The 18,182-nt window shown below is 30.4% G+C and overlaps 2 protein-coding genes across 3 annotated transcripts; both read left to right on the top strand.

Annotated features, from left to right (window-relative positions):
* The first annotated feature begins 3,240 nt into the window (after positions 1-3,240).
* LOC18588885 (S-adenosyl-L-methionine-dependent methyltransferases superfamily protein) lies at positions 3,241-7,670 on the top strand. Its single transcript, XM_007013583.3, has 8 exons — positions 3,241-3,496; positions 3,956-4,056; positions 4,138-4,278; positions 5,441-5,522; positions 5,824-6,017; positions 6,144-6,255; positions 6,705-6,809; positions 7,279-7,670. The coding sequence occupies exons 1-8, from the start codon at positions 3,338-3,340 to the stop codon at positions 7,405-7,407; spliced, it is 1,023 nt and encodes a 340-aa protein (XP_007013645.3). The 5' UTR covers positions 3,241-3,337; the 3' UTR covers positions 7,408-7,670.
* Positions 7,671-16,385: 8,715 nt separating this feature from the next.
* LOC18588884 (PLATZ transcription factor family protein) lies at positions 16,386-17,842 on the top strand. 2 transcript variants are annotated; one of them, XM_007013582.3, is made up of 4 exons: positions 16,386-16,519; positions 16,625-16,870; positions 16,988-17,128; positions 17,254-17,842. In XM_007013582.3, exons 1-4 carry the CDS (start codon positions 16,508-16,510, stop codon positions 17,599-17,601), a joined length of 747 nt encoding a protein of 248 aa, XP_007013644.3. In that variant the 5' UTR covers positions 16,386-16,507; the 3' UTR covers positions 17,602-17,842. The 2 variants fall into 2 exon arrangements, with proteins under 2 accessions (XP_007013644.3, XP_088666219.1); XM_088810093.1 differs by having other exon boundaries at positions 16,430-16,519; positions 16,634-16,870.
* Positions 17,843-18,182: the final 340 nt, after the last annotated feature.

The raw sequence follows: 18,182 nt of genomic DNA, 5'->3' as shown, positions 1-18,182 counted from the left end.
AAAAAATTAAATGATTAAAAAAGAAAAAAATTACTTAATTTTATCTTTTGATATAAATTTTACTCAATTATATAAACAGTATTTTTATTTTTGATGAAAATAAATCTTATCTAAAGTATAATGAATCCTACCCTTCTACACCTAACATCTGTCTTTGGTATTTTAATATGTTTGGAGGTTACTTTCGACTTTCAGTTTTTAATTTTTGAGAAATTTAATGTTTCAGCTTAGTGGCTGGTGGTGCTTGAATGTGGCTGGGAATTTGAGATTTGAAAGAGCCAAACTAACATCTAAGGTCAAGATTTCGCTTAATGTTGAAGAATTTAAAGGATTTGAGCACTATATGTTGATTTGCCATAGATTGAGCTATTTTGATAAGGTTAGAAATAAGTTGAAAGCTAGAATTAGTTATGAAATAAAGAATTGAGGTATGAATATTGATAAGTGTATGGTTGTTGAATGTTAGATTACACTGGGAGTACGAATGCTACCCGAACATCCATTCTGTTTCAAAATAGAAAATCTAATAGTTGACTTTCATTAAAAAGGACATTCCAACTACATCAAGTACTATGGATTATTTATAGGACAAGGCAATATATTTTGATATATTGGAACACATCGTATTCTTAGGTTTATATTTGTGATTCGAGGCTCTATCACTTTCACCAATGCATAGAGTTAAGTTGAAATTGTTTTTAATAGTACATGCAAGATGGTGACTAAAGCATATGATCTACCATTTTGATTATGAAGGTATATGACACCATTGGAAGCAACAAGCTTGAGGATGAGCCATTTTCCAAGTTATTTTTCATTGTAGTTTCTTCCAAGTCTTAGTTTTGTTTGTCCATCAAAAGAAAAATTAGTCTTAGTTTTTTTTACTCTAAAACCTACATGTCGTACAACTGGTGTCTACAGTTTCTTGTGTGTTTAACAGTTCTTTGATATATTAATCAATGAGTTCATCTTTCAACTTTAACATGAAACAGCATCATTACAATTGTATAGCTTGGATTAAATGTCAGTGGTTAAGTATGGTGATGGGATACTCATTACTGACGTATAATATTGACATTTAGGATTTCAAGTAAAAGAATTTAGTAATTAAATTGTTTGATAAATGATCCTGTCTGATATAATAAATACATTCAAAATGAATTTAACATTATGAAGGAATTATGGTGATTCAGGTGCTGAGATTGTTCTCTATATTTAGATTTTGACTTCTTTCCCTTTTTATTTATGCAGAGATGATGATTGGTCCGTTGAATAGAACAACAGCACTCTTTCTTTCCCGTCATAGGAAGAGAGGGATATAACATTGACCGATTAAACTAGACGATCCAGCTGTGAGTAATTTGGTTGCTTCATATGACTCAAAAGCTGTATCTAGGGCATTACTTCTTCATTTTAAGAAGCACCTCCAGACCAAAATACATTATGTCATTTTACAAGAATTGCTAAAGCTGAGACTTTGAGTGCCTTTTTCATTATGTCATGTAAAAAGTTTCATGTTACTTCATAATTAAATGGTTTTATCTGCAAAGATCACTTTGTTTTTTTCATAATAAAATATATGATTAAATTATTAACTATTCAAAATAATCTACAAATAAAATAATCTTTTCAAATTATATGTCAATTAATAACTCTTGTAGCATAGCATGGGTCGATAACTAGTTATAATAAAGAGTTTAAGTTTTCAATTTTATATTTAAAAAATTTTTGAGTTTAAAAATTAACTAAAAGTATTAATATTTTAATCATAATTATAGTTAATTTATAAATAAAATATTAATATTTTAAAACTTCAATAATTAAATTATAAATAAAGTATTACTATTTAAATTATCAAAATATTAATATTTTGAATAAATTATAAATTATTCATATTTAAAAAAATAAAAATAAATGATCATAATAACATCTAAATTATAAATAATATATTAATATTTTATAACTTTAATAATTAAATTATAAATAAAATATTAATATGTAAAAAATAAAATAAATAATAAATAATAAAATAAGTAATAAATGATATTTTTATCTTTTTATCCTCTATTCTTTTCTTATTTCAAAAATGTTTTTACCAACCAAACACTGTAATAAGTTATAATAACTATTTCTATTCTATTCCATTTATCGTAACAAACTATATAATTACTATTTTAGTTTCTTTTATTCAGACCTTTTTTTATTTTTACAGAATAATTATTCTATTCTATTCTATGCTTATTTATTTCGCGAACCAAATATGCAATTAGTATACTAAAGTTGACATGCTGTCAAACAAAGTGATCATCTAAGACAAGATGTTTCAATTTCCATAGTGAAATGAAAGACTGGATTTGCACTTAGATTAGTGACAGTAATACTATTATTTTATAATTTCAAAAAACAAAGATATTGAACAATGAAACTTTCAAACATAAAACTAACACACTCGATTAAATAATATTATTGAAATATATATTTTCTTCTTTATATAAAATATATTTATCATATGGAAATTGATAGGATGCAGGAAAACTATAGTTATACATAATTTTTATTTTTTATTAAGAGCAGTTTTTGAGGATGAGGATTTGAAACCGAACTATGATAGGGAGATACACAATTATCATTCAACAAAAGGCTCACGCGCTAATTTCATGTTTTGCCTTATATTTCAATTTATAAACTATATATAGAAGTAAAATCTTGGAAGGTTTAATTGATTATATCAAAAATAATATTTTTTATATAAAAAAATAATTTACTTTTCAAAAAAAATATAAAACAATAATTTTAATTACTAATATATAAATATTATAAATTATTTACAATATGCTGATATTAGCGCATACATATATTAAGGTTACATAAAAAATATAAATATTTTTTAAATTAAAAATCATTCAAATAAAACAATTTTTCTCCTGCAACAATGCTCAAGTAAAATATATATATATATATATATATATATATATATATATATATATATATATATGCCCTTTGCCTGGCACAAGCATCTTAGAAAATATAAATAAATTTAATATACACTTTATACATTTTTTCAATGTAAGGTGTAAGTTGTAAGCAAGTCTAGAATTTGATTTTTGAATATATAATATGTTCTCACTATCAAACAAGGGAGGACAAAATATATATATATATTTCTATTTTTTGCCGGAAGAATATTTGTTTTTTGGTTATTTGTTTTGGTGCTGACGTTTATGCCGCTAATTCCACACCAAAGTTAAATGCAAACCAACGAACATACCTGCATATTACAATACCCAAAGGCGCAAAAGTTTGCCAAAACCACAATTTCCAGCCTTTTCCATTTCCAATGGCGATTGCTTCACCATCTCTTCGCCCTCTTCACAAATCTCTCTTCCCGAAATACCCTTGCCTTTCTCAGTGTTCACGCTTTCGTCCTTCCCTCCATTTCTCTTCTCAACCGCTCCGCTTCACTGTTCGTGCGAGCTCCGCTGTCGCTTTGGAGCCGGTACACTCTTATCTGCTCCTCCTTTTAATTTTTTTTATTTTATAAATTTTCCTAATTTATTTTTGGCTTAAATTTCAAGTACTACTTTTTAACCGCTTGAATTATTGTGTCAGAAAAGATGTTTAAGTAATTGAAAATTCACATTAATTATCCGAACTGAAAGTTTCAATTTTTCGTTTTTTTTTCTGATGTGCTGGAAATTACATGCTGTGCCGCTTTCAAGTGAATTAGAGTTTGGTTAATTCATGGGAATTAAAATTTTCTTGCTCTTTACCCTTTTCAGTCATCTTAAATCCTTGTTGCATGACTCCACTCTGGTCCACAAGTGTTACAGCTGAATTTTATGTAGTATTTATCTATATGATGCTTAACATCATGGAGCAACTTCCTTTCACCCAGAAAAGTTGGATGCCCTTGTTTACTTGTGCATTAAGATAATTAAAACAATATCTTTTTCAGGATTTAAGTTCTCAGCGGAATCAAACAGTGGACACTGACTTGTTTTCTTGCCCTGTGTGCTACGAGCCACTGATAAGAAAAGGTCCTTCAGGTCTTAACTTGTAAGTTAGAATTTATACTGATATATAATGGATTCGATCGGGTTACTGTATGATTATCTAATGAATTTGGACAACTTGCAGGGAAGCTATCTACCGGTCTGGATTCAAGTGTAAAAAATGCAACAAATCATACTCGAGTAAAGATGTATACTTGGATCTGACTATTACTGCTGGATTGAGGGACTACACCGAAGTCAAACCAGTTGGGACCGAGCTATTCCGGTATGGGTAGTTGCTGCACATACATGGATTTACACTTGATGTCTTAACACATGACAGGTTGAGTATTCAACTTGTTCTACGAATTTTAAGTACAATTTGGTTAGGTTTTATGTTTAGTAAGTAAATCAAATTCTGGCAAGTATAATCTGTTCTGGAGTTTGATGCAGCTAGAAAGATAATCAGCAGTTTATGACTGGATCCATGAATCTGTGTTCAAATTCCAAATATATCTGAGAACAAAAATCAACTCTGTAGCATATTCCAGAAAATGTGCAGAATTTGGGGGTCCTGTGCAGAGCAGGATTGCAGTAAATAATGAAACTATAAAATAACTTGTCTGAGATCCTATAACTCTCTGAATTGCTAAAACATGACTTCAACAAATTTAAAGGGTGAGAAGGCAGGGATAAAGATAGAATCATGAAAACATAAAGGTTTCGTTAAAGTTATGTTTAAGAAGGCTTGATACTTTAATCTAAAGTCTGAAATGTAATATGAAAATCTACTCTAAAAGAAAAACAATTCATTTTTTAAGTCTGCATTTGATATTTACTATAGCTGTTTGCCTTTCACTTCCTAAAAAATTTCTATAAAATGCAAATGCAAATATAGAAAAGAAAATTGTGTTTGATTAAAAACAAGCAAATGGTTACTTCAAGCATGATTATTCCATATTAAAGTAAACTATATTTTTTTTTAACTAAAAAATTTGAAATTTTAACTTTTAATTCTTAAAAAATATTGTTTTTTCTTGCATTTTACACATTTAATACTTTCGACTTCCAGACGTAAACAACAAGTAACAAAAGCAAGAACCATTCTAACCTAAATCTGTTAATAAGTCACAATACTTTTTACCAGTTACTTGTATTTCTAGATTGAACTGAGTCCCAAGTAAAATAGAAGTATTTTAATCCAACATTATCCAAAACCAACATATGTTCAGCCCACTTATTTGGTTCCTTTCAGATCTGCCATAGAAAAATACAAGGTACCTACTGCCATAATTGAGATAACAGGATAATAAGAAGTCCTGAATAATGCTGCTACAAGAATGATAACTGCCTCTAATACACCTCCAAAGATGACATTTTGTGGCATAACTAAAATTTTTCAATGTAAAGGTATTATTTTCATTATATCGTGCTTTCATTTTTTCTAGGAGTCCTTTTGTATCATTTGTCTATGAAAGAGGCTGGCGTCAAAATTTTAATCGAAGCGGCTTTCCTGGGCCTGATGAAGAGGTAAATGTTGATTGGCTTTCTATCATATTCAAATGCACAGAGATGGATGAATAACACTCTGAACGTCATTCTAAAGAAATGAGTCTCTTGTAGAATATTAATTTATACACATGCATATATTGTTTTGTGAAGCCTCTCCATGAAAGTAAATGAAGTTGAAGGGTAATATTTTTTGCCTGACGTTTCTTTTTCCTGAACAAGCAGAATTAATACCTACTGAATATCCTTATGTTGTATGACCTATTGTTGAGTTTGTAACCTTGCTATTTTTGTTTAACTTTATGGTTTTCAAATAATGCAGTTCAGAATGGCTCAGGAATACTTCAAACCTGCAGAAGGTGGCATTTTGGTGGATGTTAGCTGTGGAAGTGGTTTGTTTTCCAGAAAATTTGCCAAATCTGGGACATATTCTGGTGTTATTGCACTTGATTTTTCTGAAAACATGCTGCGGCAATGTAATGATTTCATTGAGCAAGATGCATCTCTTTTAGCTAGGTAGCATCTCTACCTCTTTGATGCTAAAAGTTGAAGCAGTTATGCAAATATCAATATTTTACTTTTGAATGTTTGTATTTCCTCTTAAGCCAAAAATTGATTCACACTTCATTACAAAATGTGCAGCAATATTGCTCTTGTCAGGGCTGATGTTTCCAGGCTTCCTTTCTCATCGGGTTCCATTGATGCTGTACATGCTGGTGCTGCCTTGCATTGTTGGCCATCTACTTCAAATGCAGTAAGCATTATTTCCTCCTCTGTTTTTCTCCTGCAATTTTGCTGGCAAATTGGCTTGCAGATGTACCAAAATGTTCTTGATCTGACAATACTGACTTAACCCTCCTGATAGACAAACTGAATTTGTTCTGTTCTTCCTTCTGTCCTTGTTTGTCCTTAAAGACTGTTTTGATTGGAGAAATTTTTTTAGAATTCTGTTGTAGGTCTAACTAGACAAAAGAAATAAGCATCTTTTTATTCATTGGTCTTGTAGGCTGACCTATGGAAAATCCTATCAGCTAAGAGCTTAAGATGATAAAACATCTCAATAGTGTGGTTTTTTTTTTTTTAATTTTATAGCATGCTACTTCATGGCAATGTTACTTCCTTGAGTCAGTGTGCACATCACTTTCAGGACTTTTCTGAGTTAGAGAATACTCTTAAGTGGTTACTTGCTTTGATTATTTTCAGGTTGCTGAAATTAGCCGTATATTGAGAAGTGGTGGAGTTTTTGTTGGAAGCACTTTTCTTCGCTATAGCTCTACTACTCCCTGGATAGTACGACCTTTCAGAGAGGTAAAGCACAATATTTTTGGTCAGGTTTTTTAACTTTTCACTTTGTATTAGCATGTTCTCCCTTCATTTGGCAAACATGCCCATTTTTTAACACATGGACATTGGCTACACTGAGTTGTTCACCATGCTGCATTTTACAATTCCACTGCCTTTTATTTCTGCCATTCACTTATGTTAAGTCTTTTTTAATGTCTAAACTATAGATAACATCCCCAATATATGCAAAAGTCCAACCGGTATTTTGTGTCTATCCTCTGTGTCCAAAACCTAGTTGCTACACGTATAATGATGTGTTAATTAGTACCAGAGGTTTGACCTGCTTCTTGACTTTCCATCACTTAGCAATTTTTATTCTCAGATGCATTTTTTTTCCTTTTTAATAATTTCTATTCTTGAGATGATTATAGTTGTTTGGTTGCACTGTATGTACCATCAACTTGAATTTAAAGACATTCATCTTTTGTTGCAGAGGATTCTGCAAAATTATAACTACCTTACAGAGGAGGAGATAGAGGACGTATGCACATCTTGTGGTCTTACCAACTTTACAAAAAAGGTTCAGCAATCTTTCATCATGTTTTCTGCTCAGAAGCCTTGAAGCTGGGTTTGGATCATTCGAAGTATGATTTTTCTTTCCTTGCATATCATCTATGATGATCCTTGAAATTTGTTGTATAAAATTATTGATTATGTAGACACCAGGAATAAAAGACCTGGAAAAAGATGATAACCTGGGGAAGAGGCAATATTTGGTGTATGCTTATTAATGCAAGTATTGCCTGCTTGCGAATTGATGATTGTGTAAATACTATTAAACTCATTATTAATGCAAGGCATTATATGGTCTACTTAGCTGTCCAACTTAGGTTTCCCTTTTCTTTCTTACATATGATGCACTGAGAGGGTTAAACTTGGTGACTCCTTGTTTTGCTGTTAGCTGTGGTGAAAAGTATAAATCAGTAGCAGGTAGATCATTAGTTAAATGTTATTGAATTATATGGTGACATATAAACTCCTAAACAAGTTGGAAATGTGGACCTTGATAGTTATTTGTAGAGAAGGAAAAAAAAGGGCTAGAAATGAGGTAGGGTCGTCAGGTTGTCTTAAAAACCACCTGGGTGGTATCCGGTATGTCTTATCTGCAAAGTAGGAGCAATTTTGTGTGTTAATCTTAAATAGTTAAAGATTTAGGAATCTATGTAGTGGCAAGGCCACCCTTTTGACATGGAGTTCCAATCATAGGTGCTATTAACAACTCCCACATACAGCTATGACTCATTAAGTATCTTGCCAATTATGTGCAATAATCAAATGGTATCAGAGCACTTTCATCTATTTATTTTTGGGGCATGACCATCTTCACATGCATAAATGATGCAGCATAATACTGTGAAAAATGTACATAAATAAGACATGGAAACTAGGACTCCTGTATGTAATAAAGACGAAACTCGACGTTTAAGTTGTAGCCAAGAACTTTACCAGCTAATTAACGCCTTACATACAAGATATTTAAGCAGGAGGGAGATCAGAGCAGAGGAATGGCGTTTCAAAACAGTCAATGGGGAAAGATGAATGCACGAACTAAGCAGCTATAAGTTTTTAAGAAGTAAATAATCACAACCCAGGCACCTTCTCTTTGCGCAATGTTTAATTCATGCGAGTAATGACAAAGGGTGAAGGTGATGATGGTCGTACTTAGACCAAGCTTAGGTACTGGCTTTAGTCATCTTTTACTTGTTGATTCATTACTCAGCTTTAATGTTTTAAAAAGAGTTTGATTCCACGCATCTTGATCTCACGTGAGACTAACCTCAAAACAGTTACCACCTTCAATACCTGGAAAAAGGACGTGCACGTGAGGTAGGCCTTGATCACAAAGGGGTGCAAAATATAAAACTATACAAGTAACATCAAACTGGCTCAGCCGCTTAATGCCAGTAATTAAAACCCATTGTTTCTGACAGGAGCAAAGTGGCTGTGAGTCACTCACACATGTTAGAAAGAAAAGGGGGGGTCAGAGAGATCCCCTCGTGCGGCTCACACGCTGACCCACTCTCTGTTTTGTTCTTCCACAGTTTCCCCTTCCCCTTAACGCCCACTGCCCCTTGCCCACATTACATCTCTGCTGCATCTTTGACCTTTGACCACCCAATTTAATTTTAGGAAAATAAAAAAAAAAGAGAAATATTTTTGTCTGTTGAAAGACACCCTTCGCTTTCGGCTTTCGAAGTCAGGCCATTGGATCCCCTGCACGTGAGGTTTTGCCTTTTCATGGCACGTGGGGATGCTCATTTGAACCATTAATCCCCCTTTGTTTCTTTCACAATTTTCTTCATTATAAGTACTTTCTTTGTCTTTGGGGTTTACATAATATAGATTTGATTATTAGAGAGTGCACGTGAATTCTTCCTAATTTTCAATTGGTCGGTTCTGATGATTAATCCACTGTTATCAACCGAAAGTTTACTGATTTCATACTGAATTTTGCTATTATATTTTACATAGATAAAACATATGGTTTCTTTATCGTTTTTCATTCATCCCCTTTATTTCTTTAATAAAGTATATAAATATTGCTGCTTTGCTCTAATAATAGCCACCTTTTTTACTTCAAAAGTAATTGAAAGACATCGTTAAGTAACTTAAGTTTCGCTTTTTTGAAGAAAATTGTTGTTTCAAGAAAAAATTAGATACTGTTAGTTATTTTACATATACTAATAATTTTGAAGTCAAAAAGTCTAAAAAAGCGACCTACTTCATTCTTAAATTATTCACATTTTTTGAAATTTCTTTTTAAATAGTCTTAGAGCATAAAAATGAAGAACGCAGCGTAATATATAACGGTGACAAGAGAAGCCTAATTCCATTACATTTTAATCATATATCACATAGTTTTCACCATTTGAATTTTTGTTTAGAGAGTATATTCACATGATTACTTGATTCTTTTTTAACAAATATTGTAAGGATGGAATGAGACTTGAGAAAGATTCAAGTCCTAATATTTTCTTTTTAGTACAAAAAAAAATAATTCAATGTCTTTCAAATATGATTTAATTTCTTTTTTATTTGAATTGGATATAATGTTCAAATAAATTCCTAAATTATTTAAAAAATTTAAATAAGTTCTTATTCTTTTATTGGATTCGAATAAGTTTTTGTATTTTTATTTTTTATCAAATAAACTCTTATAACTAATGATTAACTAATTATCGTTAATTAAAATATATTTTATTATTTTATATCCATATGACATGGGCATGACGTTGATGTGAAAGTGAAAATATCAAATGTTCATGTTATTATGTCAAATTAATATATCACATTATCAACAATTATAATATATCAGTATGTTACATCACATGATATGTTATTATGTCACATCAATATTATATGAAATAAAATAAAAAATAGTATTTTAACTAAGTCAATTATCAATTATAAAGGTTTATTTAATTTAAAATAAAAAATAATGACTTATTTAGCTTAAAATAAAAATATAAAGACTTATTTAAATTTTTTTAAAATAATTTAGAGGCTTTTTTGGATATTATACCTTTTGAATTAATATATCACAAATACAAAAGAAGGATAAAATGTTATTTCACAAAGTTGTTTGCGATTTAGGTGAATTGCAAATTATGCTCAAATTTGGAAATAGTATATTTCAGAAAATATACGTTTTATATATGGTTAGTTTTTCTTGTTGAATGAAACTATATAAAACTAGCATGCATATTGGAATTTCAGTTTGTTTCTCTAAATGGCAAAAAATAGAGTAAAGGCAAGCAATCTAAACTGCAGATGGAACTGAAAAACATATAAATTTTAATTATCGACCAACTCTAATACCCTAAAACATGGGGGCACAAGCAAATCATCTATATTGTCTATGTTAATGTTTTGGCTAATATATGATGGATGGGGATGGGGAGGATGAGTTGGTTCTCACAATTTGATAATGTCTCTTTTTAAATATTTTAAGTGCTTGTTTGGTCTCGTTTTTTTTTTCAACTTATTCATCTCTTAAAAACAAAAATCAAGTTAAACAAGAATTTGGTAAAGCTCTTAAAAAATAATTAAAAAAATAAGTAGTTTTTTCTTTAAAAATAAAATTTTGTAAAAAAGAGTTTCAGAAAAAGCTGCAAAGAGGAACTTTCTCTCCTCTATTTTTAAAAACACATCTCTTTTTTAAGAAAATTTTTCTTTTTGTTTCAAATATGTCCTCATCTATTAAAAATAATTTCAACATTATTTGTTTTCGTTTTTATATTATTTATTACTAATTATAAATTTTATGTTATATAAAAATACTTTTTATACTTTTTATAAATAAAAAAATAAAATTAACCTTTTTCCATTATGAACAAAGAAATTTGTGATTAATAGAAAATTATTTATTAAATACCTTTTATGATAATTTTAATCAAAATTATAACTTATATAAATTATTTTGTCAAATAACTTATTTATAAAAAAGACTTTATAAAAGTAAATTTATCAAATAGATTTAGTTTAATTTTAAAAGTTATTATTTTTTATAAGAGCTTCATAATAGCTTTTAAGCTAAAAAAAAATCAGACTAAATAGACTCTAAATCAAGTATTTCTTACTTATGTCAACATCTCACGTTTCTTCTATTTTGTCTCTACATTATCCTTATCTCTTTTTATGTCTTTTTTATTTCTTTCAAAATTATAAAATAATACGAACATGATTGGTAGTTTTGCACAAATATGTGTGTATTTAAAGAGTAACGCAAATTTTAATTGATCAGAATTTTGGTGGTTAAGTAGATAAAAAAAATTCCAACTTAAGATTTTTTTCTACCTTTTTTTAAGTATAATGATTGAAAAAGTTCTTAAATTATTTTGAAAAATTAAATAAATTTTTATTTTTTATTACATTCAATTAAATTTTTATATTTTTATTTAGATCTAATATACCTTTAAGACTTATTAGTGCAATAAGCTCAATATGAACAATTCCAAGAAAAAGTGAATTGGAATGTTTTGTATATTTTGAGATTTCTTTCAAATTCTTGAGAAAACACTTTTTCTTAAAAACAATTTTCCTTTTTGAAATAAGTAGAACAAGTGATTTCTTGTAAGATAAGAGAAATTAAGTGCACAAATCAGATTAAGAGAAGAGAAAAAAAAATCAATACAATAATTTTTATAGAGGTTCGAATTCCTTGCCGATGTTCTTTTCTTTAGATTTACTAAGGAGTTTTAAATCCACTATTGAAATCAAGTTGAATACAATACTGATTATAAAACAAGTACATTCTTATAATATAATAATCAAGCACAACTATTCTACCTTTTACTTTGACTAACCAGTTAAATATTATCTTTTTAATTGGTTATGGTATAACCACCGAAGAGAATACAATAAATGAGATGAGCAGAGTTAGAATGCCTCTTAAAGGCTCAGTAGCAGATTAAGTACAATGTTTAGTAAGGAAGAAAGTAAGAAATAAAAGCTTAATAAATGATACAATAAAAAACTTAAATGCTAGAAGAGGAGAACAAGAAGTATTAAATGATTTGAGCTGAATTTCTTCCAACCTTCATAAATGTGGTGGGAGCTTGTATGTATAGTTGTTGAAGCTTTAAAGATGGTTGAAGATCCATTAAATGTGAAAATAGTCATTTAGCACTTTGTTTCGACTCCAACTGTCACTGTCTACTGATAGATTTTATAATCTATCGATAGATTGCCTTCAATAAATTCAAAGTCGCGTCTATTTATCGATAGATACAAGTCAAGATCTTTTAAAGTGTTTTCGAGTGGCTATTTATTAATAGATGCGTGGCATCTATCGATAAATGCTTATGGTCTTTGAGATCCAAATGTTTAGAATAACCAACTATCAATAGATGATTTTCATCTATCCCTTGATAAAAAACATCTATCAATAGATTAAAGGTAGATTCTCAAATAAAGGAGCTTTTTTTTTTTCAATTAAGTACTAACTCTTTCATTTAAACCTTTTCAAAGGCCGTTTAGACTTATTTGAACATTTAAAAAATAATTTTGATCACTTATTTGTCGAATCAAAACTTAAAATCAAATAAAATCTTAAATCTAACATGACTAACGGTTGACTAATATCTAAACTTTCAAAATTTGTATCAACTTTATATATGCGGACTTCGATTATTCTTTAATTTCTTCCCTAAATCTTTTCAAATTTGTTTCCATTACATACTACTTTTGAGATTTTCTTTTATTCACCACATGGCATTCCTCTACTTACAATCCTAGTAGATTAAACAAGTCATTCTAAATGGAGGGACTGAAATGTTTGATTGACAACATAATTTGATTGAGTTTAAGCTCCAAGGACTAATTTAATAATCTTGAAATTCTAGGAAGACAATAATTATTTGGATAATTTTAGGATTAATTGTAATTTATCTCAAACTTTACTCTTTAATCAGGAGATTATGTACCAACCAATAAACCAAATATTCAGATGCACACATGACACATATGGTTGCCACGTATAAGTAATACTAAAAAGAAAAATCGCCGAGTTTGAGCTGATGGGTGGAATTTTAAGACTCAAATGTTAAATGCATCATACATTCAAATATAATTTTTTTATATCAAGTAAAATCATGCGTTTTATTATCTGTAAAGATAAATGTTTTATTCATACTTATTAAAAAATATTTTTTTACTCTTGTTTCTAAATATATTTTTAGTTTTTTGCTTTCAAAATTAATTAAAAAATGAACAAAAACATGAATAATCAGCAACTTAATTAACTTAAAAATTTTAGATTATATAATAAGCATGAACTAAATGAAATATTATCTTTTATTGTAGTAATTTTTTATTAAAGGAATTGAATGTACTCAATTTATTGAATATTAATGCTTTAGGATTTAATGTGAAATGTTCTTTAATAACACAATGAATAAAAAATATGAGCTTATAAAATGCGCATTAGCATGAGATAAATAAACGTGTGAACAAAAAATATAGGGAGGCTATAAGCCTAGCGCCCGCACAACTTTTTCACAGCTCCTTTACCAGAAGAAAACAAGCAGCTTTTCCGGAACCCTATTTTGTCATTTTTCCTAAATTTAGCATAGATCTTAATTGCAAGCTCATAGGTCTGAACCTTTCTTTGTTATGATTATTGCGAGCTCGGATTGTTGTCTAACTTAAATCTATCAGACCATCTTGCTTTTTGTTGCTTCTTGTCACTATTTTACAAGGGAAATAATTCGTATTATATGCTATTTATTTCGAATATATAACTAGTTTTGTTTCTTGGTTTAAAATTTGGGATTATCATTACATTAAGCTAACGCTAGCTAGGCAGCGGTTGCAGTCTAAATCAATTTGAACTTTCTAGAGAAGATTAAACAAGTAATCAACCCTACTCCTGTTTTTTGGAAAATTTTGTTTATTTTATTTGCCAAAAAATTATAAAAAAACCTGGCACTTTTGCATAGTGACATGGCATGCTACGATTGATGATTAGCCAGAAGATTAGGAGGTTGATCAAATTGAAAATTGAAGGGCATAAGTGGAAGTGGCAAAATAGTTAGCAAACCCCAAGATTTGCTCTTGGATGGAGCTTAAAGGCACAACAAGCTAGGTCACCTCAAAATTAGTAAAATGAATCCAGAATTAATTTAAGGGACATTGAGTCTCTTAACTAGTGCTTAATGAGTTGTGTTTGTCTGTCAATTGTTTGTGCTAGAAAAACCACATTATTGTTAAAGCCACATAGTTGATTCTGATTAGTGGAGTAGTTGGGTTGAATGTTGCCATGTCTGAATCCCCAAAAACCGGGTTTCCTCGTACGTGTTTGTGTTTTTAGCTTTGTTCATAAGGTTCAGTGATTGCTGCAATATTGCAAGGTAATAGCACCGGCCAATGTACATACCCTAAAAACTCTGCCTCCAATTATTGCCTCAGAGCAGGTGAAATCATTTGCTATTGCTAAATTTAAATGGTTTTTTTCTGCTAATTAGTTGATATTACTAATTATATAATACAATATAGATGTACATAAATCCAAAGATATTATTTTCCAAATTTGAACCCATAATTTTAAGTTATGATGAAATAATTTTATTCTTACGCGAATATATATCATTAATTTTAAGTACATCCAATTGTTACACAGGAAAATATGAATCCGAGTGATATTTGTGTGATTTATTTATAAAAGACTGGTTTTTAAAAATATTAATCAATAATGATGGAAAATTAACCCCTTGTCATAACAGCTCCTCCACAGAAAATGATAAAGGCAAATAAAAACAAGGGCTAAAGTCAACATTTGCAAGAGAACATAATTTGACTGTGATTGGATCCCCCTCATAGGGTATCCTCGGTCCTCATAAAGATTTCCCCATTTACAAGGACGGTACATCTAGACTTCCAAAGAAAATAGAGTGCGACTTGGCTAGGAGAGATACATGGGGGGAATCTTTATTTTCTTTCTACTTAACTACATCTTGTTTCTTTCTATGATCACAATTCATGCCTTGATATATATCTTAATGTACTCCCCCAAATTGATGATAAGCTCAAAATTGAAAAATATTCTTACAGTTAATATTTCCTTGTGGTTTTATTTAAGAAATTAAATATAATTATTGTGTTTGCACTTATTTAGTTTCATGTGAAATAATTTCTACCAAATCTGAAATGTGTGGAAAATTAGCTAAAATATATTACTATAGATATTGGGGCTCCATGCAGCTTTAGGCATATCAGAGATCTCTTTTCAGATTCTATACATATACACACTCACGTTACCATCCTGTGCGGTACCTAGTTACTTAGCTTTGAAGTCATACCAGGGATGATAATAAATTTGGGAAGAATGTGTTATGCGAAAAACAACACTTACCTAGAAAAATATGTCATCTTCCAAAAACAAAAGTGTGTATTTAATACTAGTAAATTAAGTGCTGTTATTATTATTTTATTTTTTTTTGGGTTTTTCAACTACGTGACAGACTTCTTAAGATAAGACCTATCCTTACAAGTTGCTTAAGTTTTTACCAATGTTATAATTGTAAAGAATTAGGCTCAATTAAGGTGACTTGGTAAAGCAATAATTGTGATTACTGCAAATATGAACTATTTCAATCACTGTTATTTTATCATTGACTCAATCGTTAATTAGAGCTACAGTTAATCATAACATAAAATCTTTAAATTACTATGCTTTTTGTTCAATTCAAATTCCCAACAAAAGAGAGATTAGAGCCAACCCATTTCACCAACCAAGAGCCGATGAGCATGAGAATCACAGAAAAATAAACTGAAGGACAGCAAAAAAATATATTCTAAAAGGCAGCTCCTTCAAGGAGAGCTTAGTTAGTTTAGCAATAAGGAGCTCTTAAGCCAAGGAGATGGAAGAATTGTTTAAAGGTGTGGTCTAGAATGGGAGACATGGAAACAGCACCCACGTTCTCGTCATATCTTACTTCACTTTCTTTTATCTTTCTCTCTTTTCTCCCCCATATATATAATAAGCCACCAATTGACAAAATGTTGTGTATCTCTCCAAGGAATAAATATATACCCTTCCCTTTCTTGTGAACCTCCATAAATACTCTAATCGCCATACCCCCCACCCCTCTCCCTCTCTCTTCTGTTAACTCCACTGTCTTGATAAGTACTGCTCGAGGAGGGCTCTATTCTCTCAAGTGTTTATGGTTATCATGGTTTGTCTTTATTCCCTTTCTCTCCATTAAATCTTTTATTGGTTCTTTTTTCGTTTATTGACTTCATGGTTAATTTGGGATACTTTTCCTTTCATGTTGCTTTAGGGAATTCAGAAGCCTGCATGGTTGGAAGCCCTTTATTCTCAGAAATTCTTCGTGGGGTGTTCTTACCATGAAACTGCAAAGAAGAATGAAAAGAACGTGTATTGCTTGGATTGTTGCATTAGTATCTGCCCTCATTGCATACCCTCACATCGTTTTCACAGGCTTCTTCAGGTTCGTCGGTACGTATATCATGATGTTGTCAGATTGGAAGATCTCCAAAAGCTTATAGATTGCTCTAATGTTCAGGTTAGTTATTTCTTCAAAAGGAAAAAAATGAAGTTCAATTTTGGATTCTTCATCACAGTTTCTTTCTTAAGTACAATTCAGTTCATATTTGCTAACCGATGACCTTAATTCGATTAGGCCTATACTATTAACAGTGCTAAAGTGGTGTTCATCAAGAAGAGACCTCAAAACAGGCAATTCAAAGGGGCCGGAAACTATTGTACTTCCTGTGACAGAAGTCTCCAAGAACCTTTTATTCATTGCTCTCTGGGGTGCAAGGTAAAATATATATTCACTTGAATTTTGACTTGTTAATTTACCTTAAAGCTCTAAATCATGATCAGCAATCAAATGATTTAATCCCCCCCTTAAATTGTGGGCTTAAAATTTTGAATTATTATCAGGTGGATTTTGTGCTGAAACACTACAAAGACCTCTCTGCATTCTTAAGGAAATGCAACACTTTAACTCTGAGCCCTGATTTCCTGATTCCACAAGACACGGGAGAGGATGAAATGACAAACGAGACACCGCATTCAACAATTGTAGACAGCGATGAGCCGATGAGCTGGTCTTCAGGGTCATCAGGGTCAGAGAACATGAGCATGGCATACAGTAGTGATCAGATTGTGAGGAAGAAGAGAAGTGGGCTATATTTGTGTGGGAGATCAGCTAATAAGGTTTCTGATGAGGACATGGCTACAAGCATGAGTAGAAGAAAAGGCATTCCCCACAGATCTCCTCTATGTTAGCTAAACAAAACTTAAAACAAATTACAAATTTTTTACTACTACTTCTACTACTAGTTTAATTGTGATATTTTTGACTGAATCATTAATTTTAAAATGCTTGAAGCTCTTTCTCTCTCTCTCTCTTGCAAATTATTTTAGTCACTTGGTCGGGGGGTTTTGTCTTAATGGCATCACGTGATTCCCAATTCCAACTTCAGTGTTTGTACAATTTTTTTATATATTTTTATTTCTCATTACCATATGATTAATTGTTTATTCAAGCCTCGGATTGGAGGACCTCATTGTTCTATTCTTTAATCTCTCCCCACACATATAGTACATTTTTATGCTCAAAAATCGAAGCAATACTAATATGGTGGATGTGAAAGGCATTGTTAAAGCTTATAAACAAAACGAAAGTTCTCAATCAATATATAATACTAGATTCACAAATCCAAAATATATAAAAAAGAAGCATCCCTTTAATATTTTGATACATTTAAGATTTAGATTGCAGAATTAGATAAAAATGATATATTTGCATGAATTTATAATTCCTTAAAGATTTTCGTCATTTGATTATGTGTATCAAAAAAAAGGCT

This window comes from Theobroma cacao, chromosome 9 (genome assembly GCF_053813885.1).
Source record: "Theobroma cacao isolate CCN51 chromosome 9, ASM5381388v1, whole genome shotgun sequence".
Taxonomy (NCBI): domain Eukaryota; kingdom Viridiplantae; phylum Streptophyta; class Magnoliopsida; order Malvales; family Malvaceae; genus Theobroma; species Theobroma cacao.
Note: the sequence above shows the minus strand (reverse complement) of the source record. Positions and strands in the feature narration are given on the sequence as shown.

Coding starts and splice junctions, on each gene's coding strand:
- LOC18588885 (XM_007013583.3), top strand. CDS start 3,338: ATGGCGATTGCTTCACCATCTCTTCGCCCTCTTCACAAATCTCTCTTC. Junction 3,497..3,955: donor CCGCTGTCGCTTTGGAGCCG/GTACACTCTTAT, acceptor TATCTTTTTCAG/GATTTAAGTTCTCAGCGGAA. Junction 6,018..6,143: donor GATGCATCTCTTTTAGCTAG/GTAGCATCTCTA, acceptor CAAAATGTGCAG/CAATATTGCTCTTGTCAGGG.
- LOC18588884 (XM_007013582.3), top strand. Junction 16,871..16,987: donor TAGATTGCTCTAATGTTCAG/GTTAGTTATTTC, acceptor TAATTCGATTAG/GCCTATACTATTAACAGTGC. Junction 17,129..17,253: donor ATTGCTCTCTGGGGTGCAAG/GTAAAATATATA, acceptor AATTATTATCAG/GTGGATTTTGTGCTGAAACA.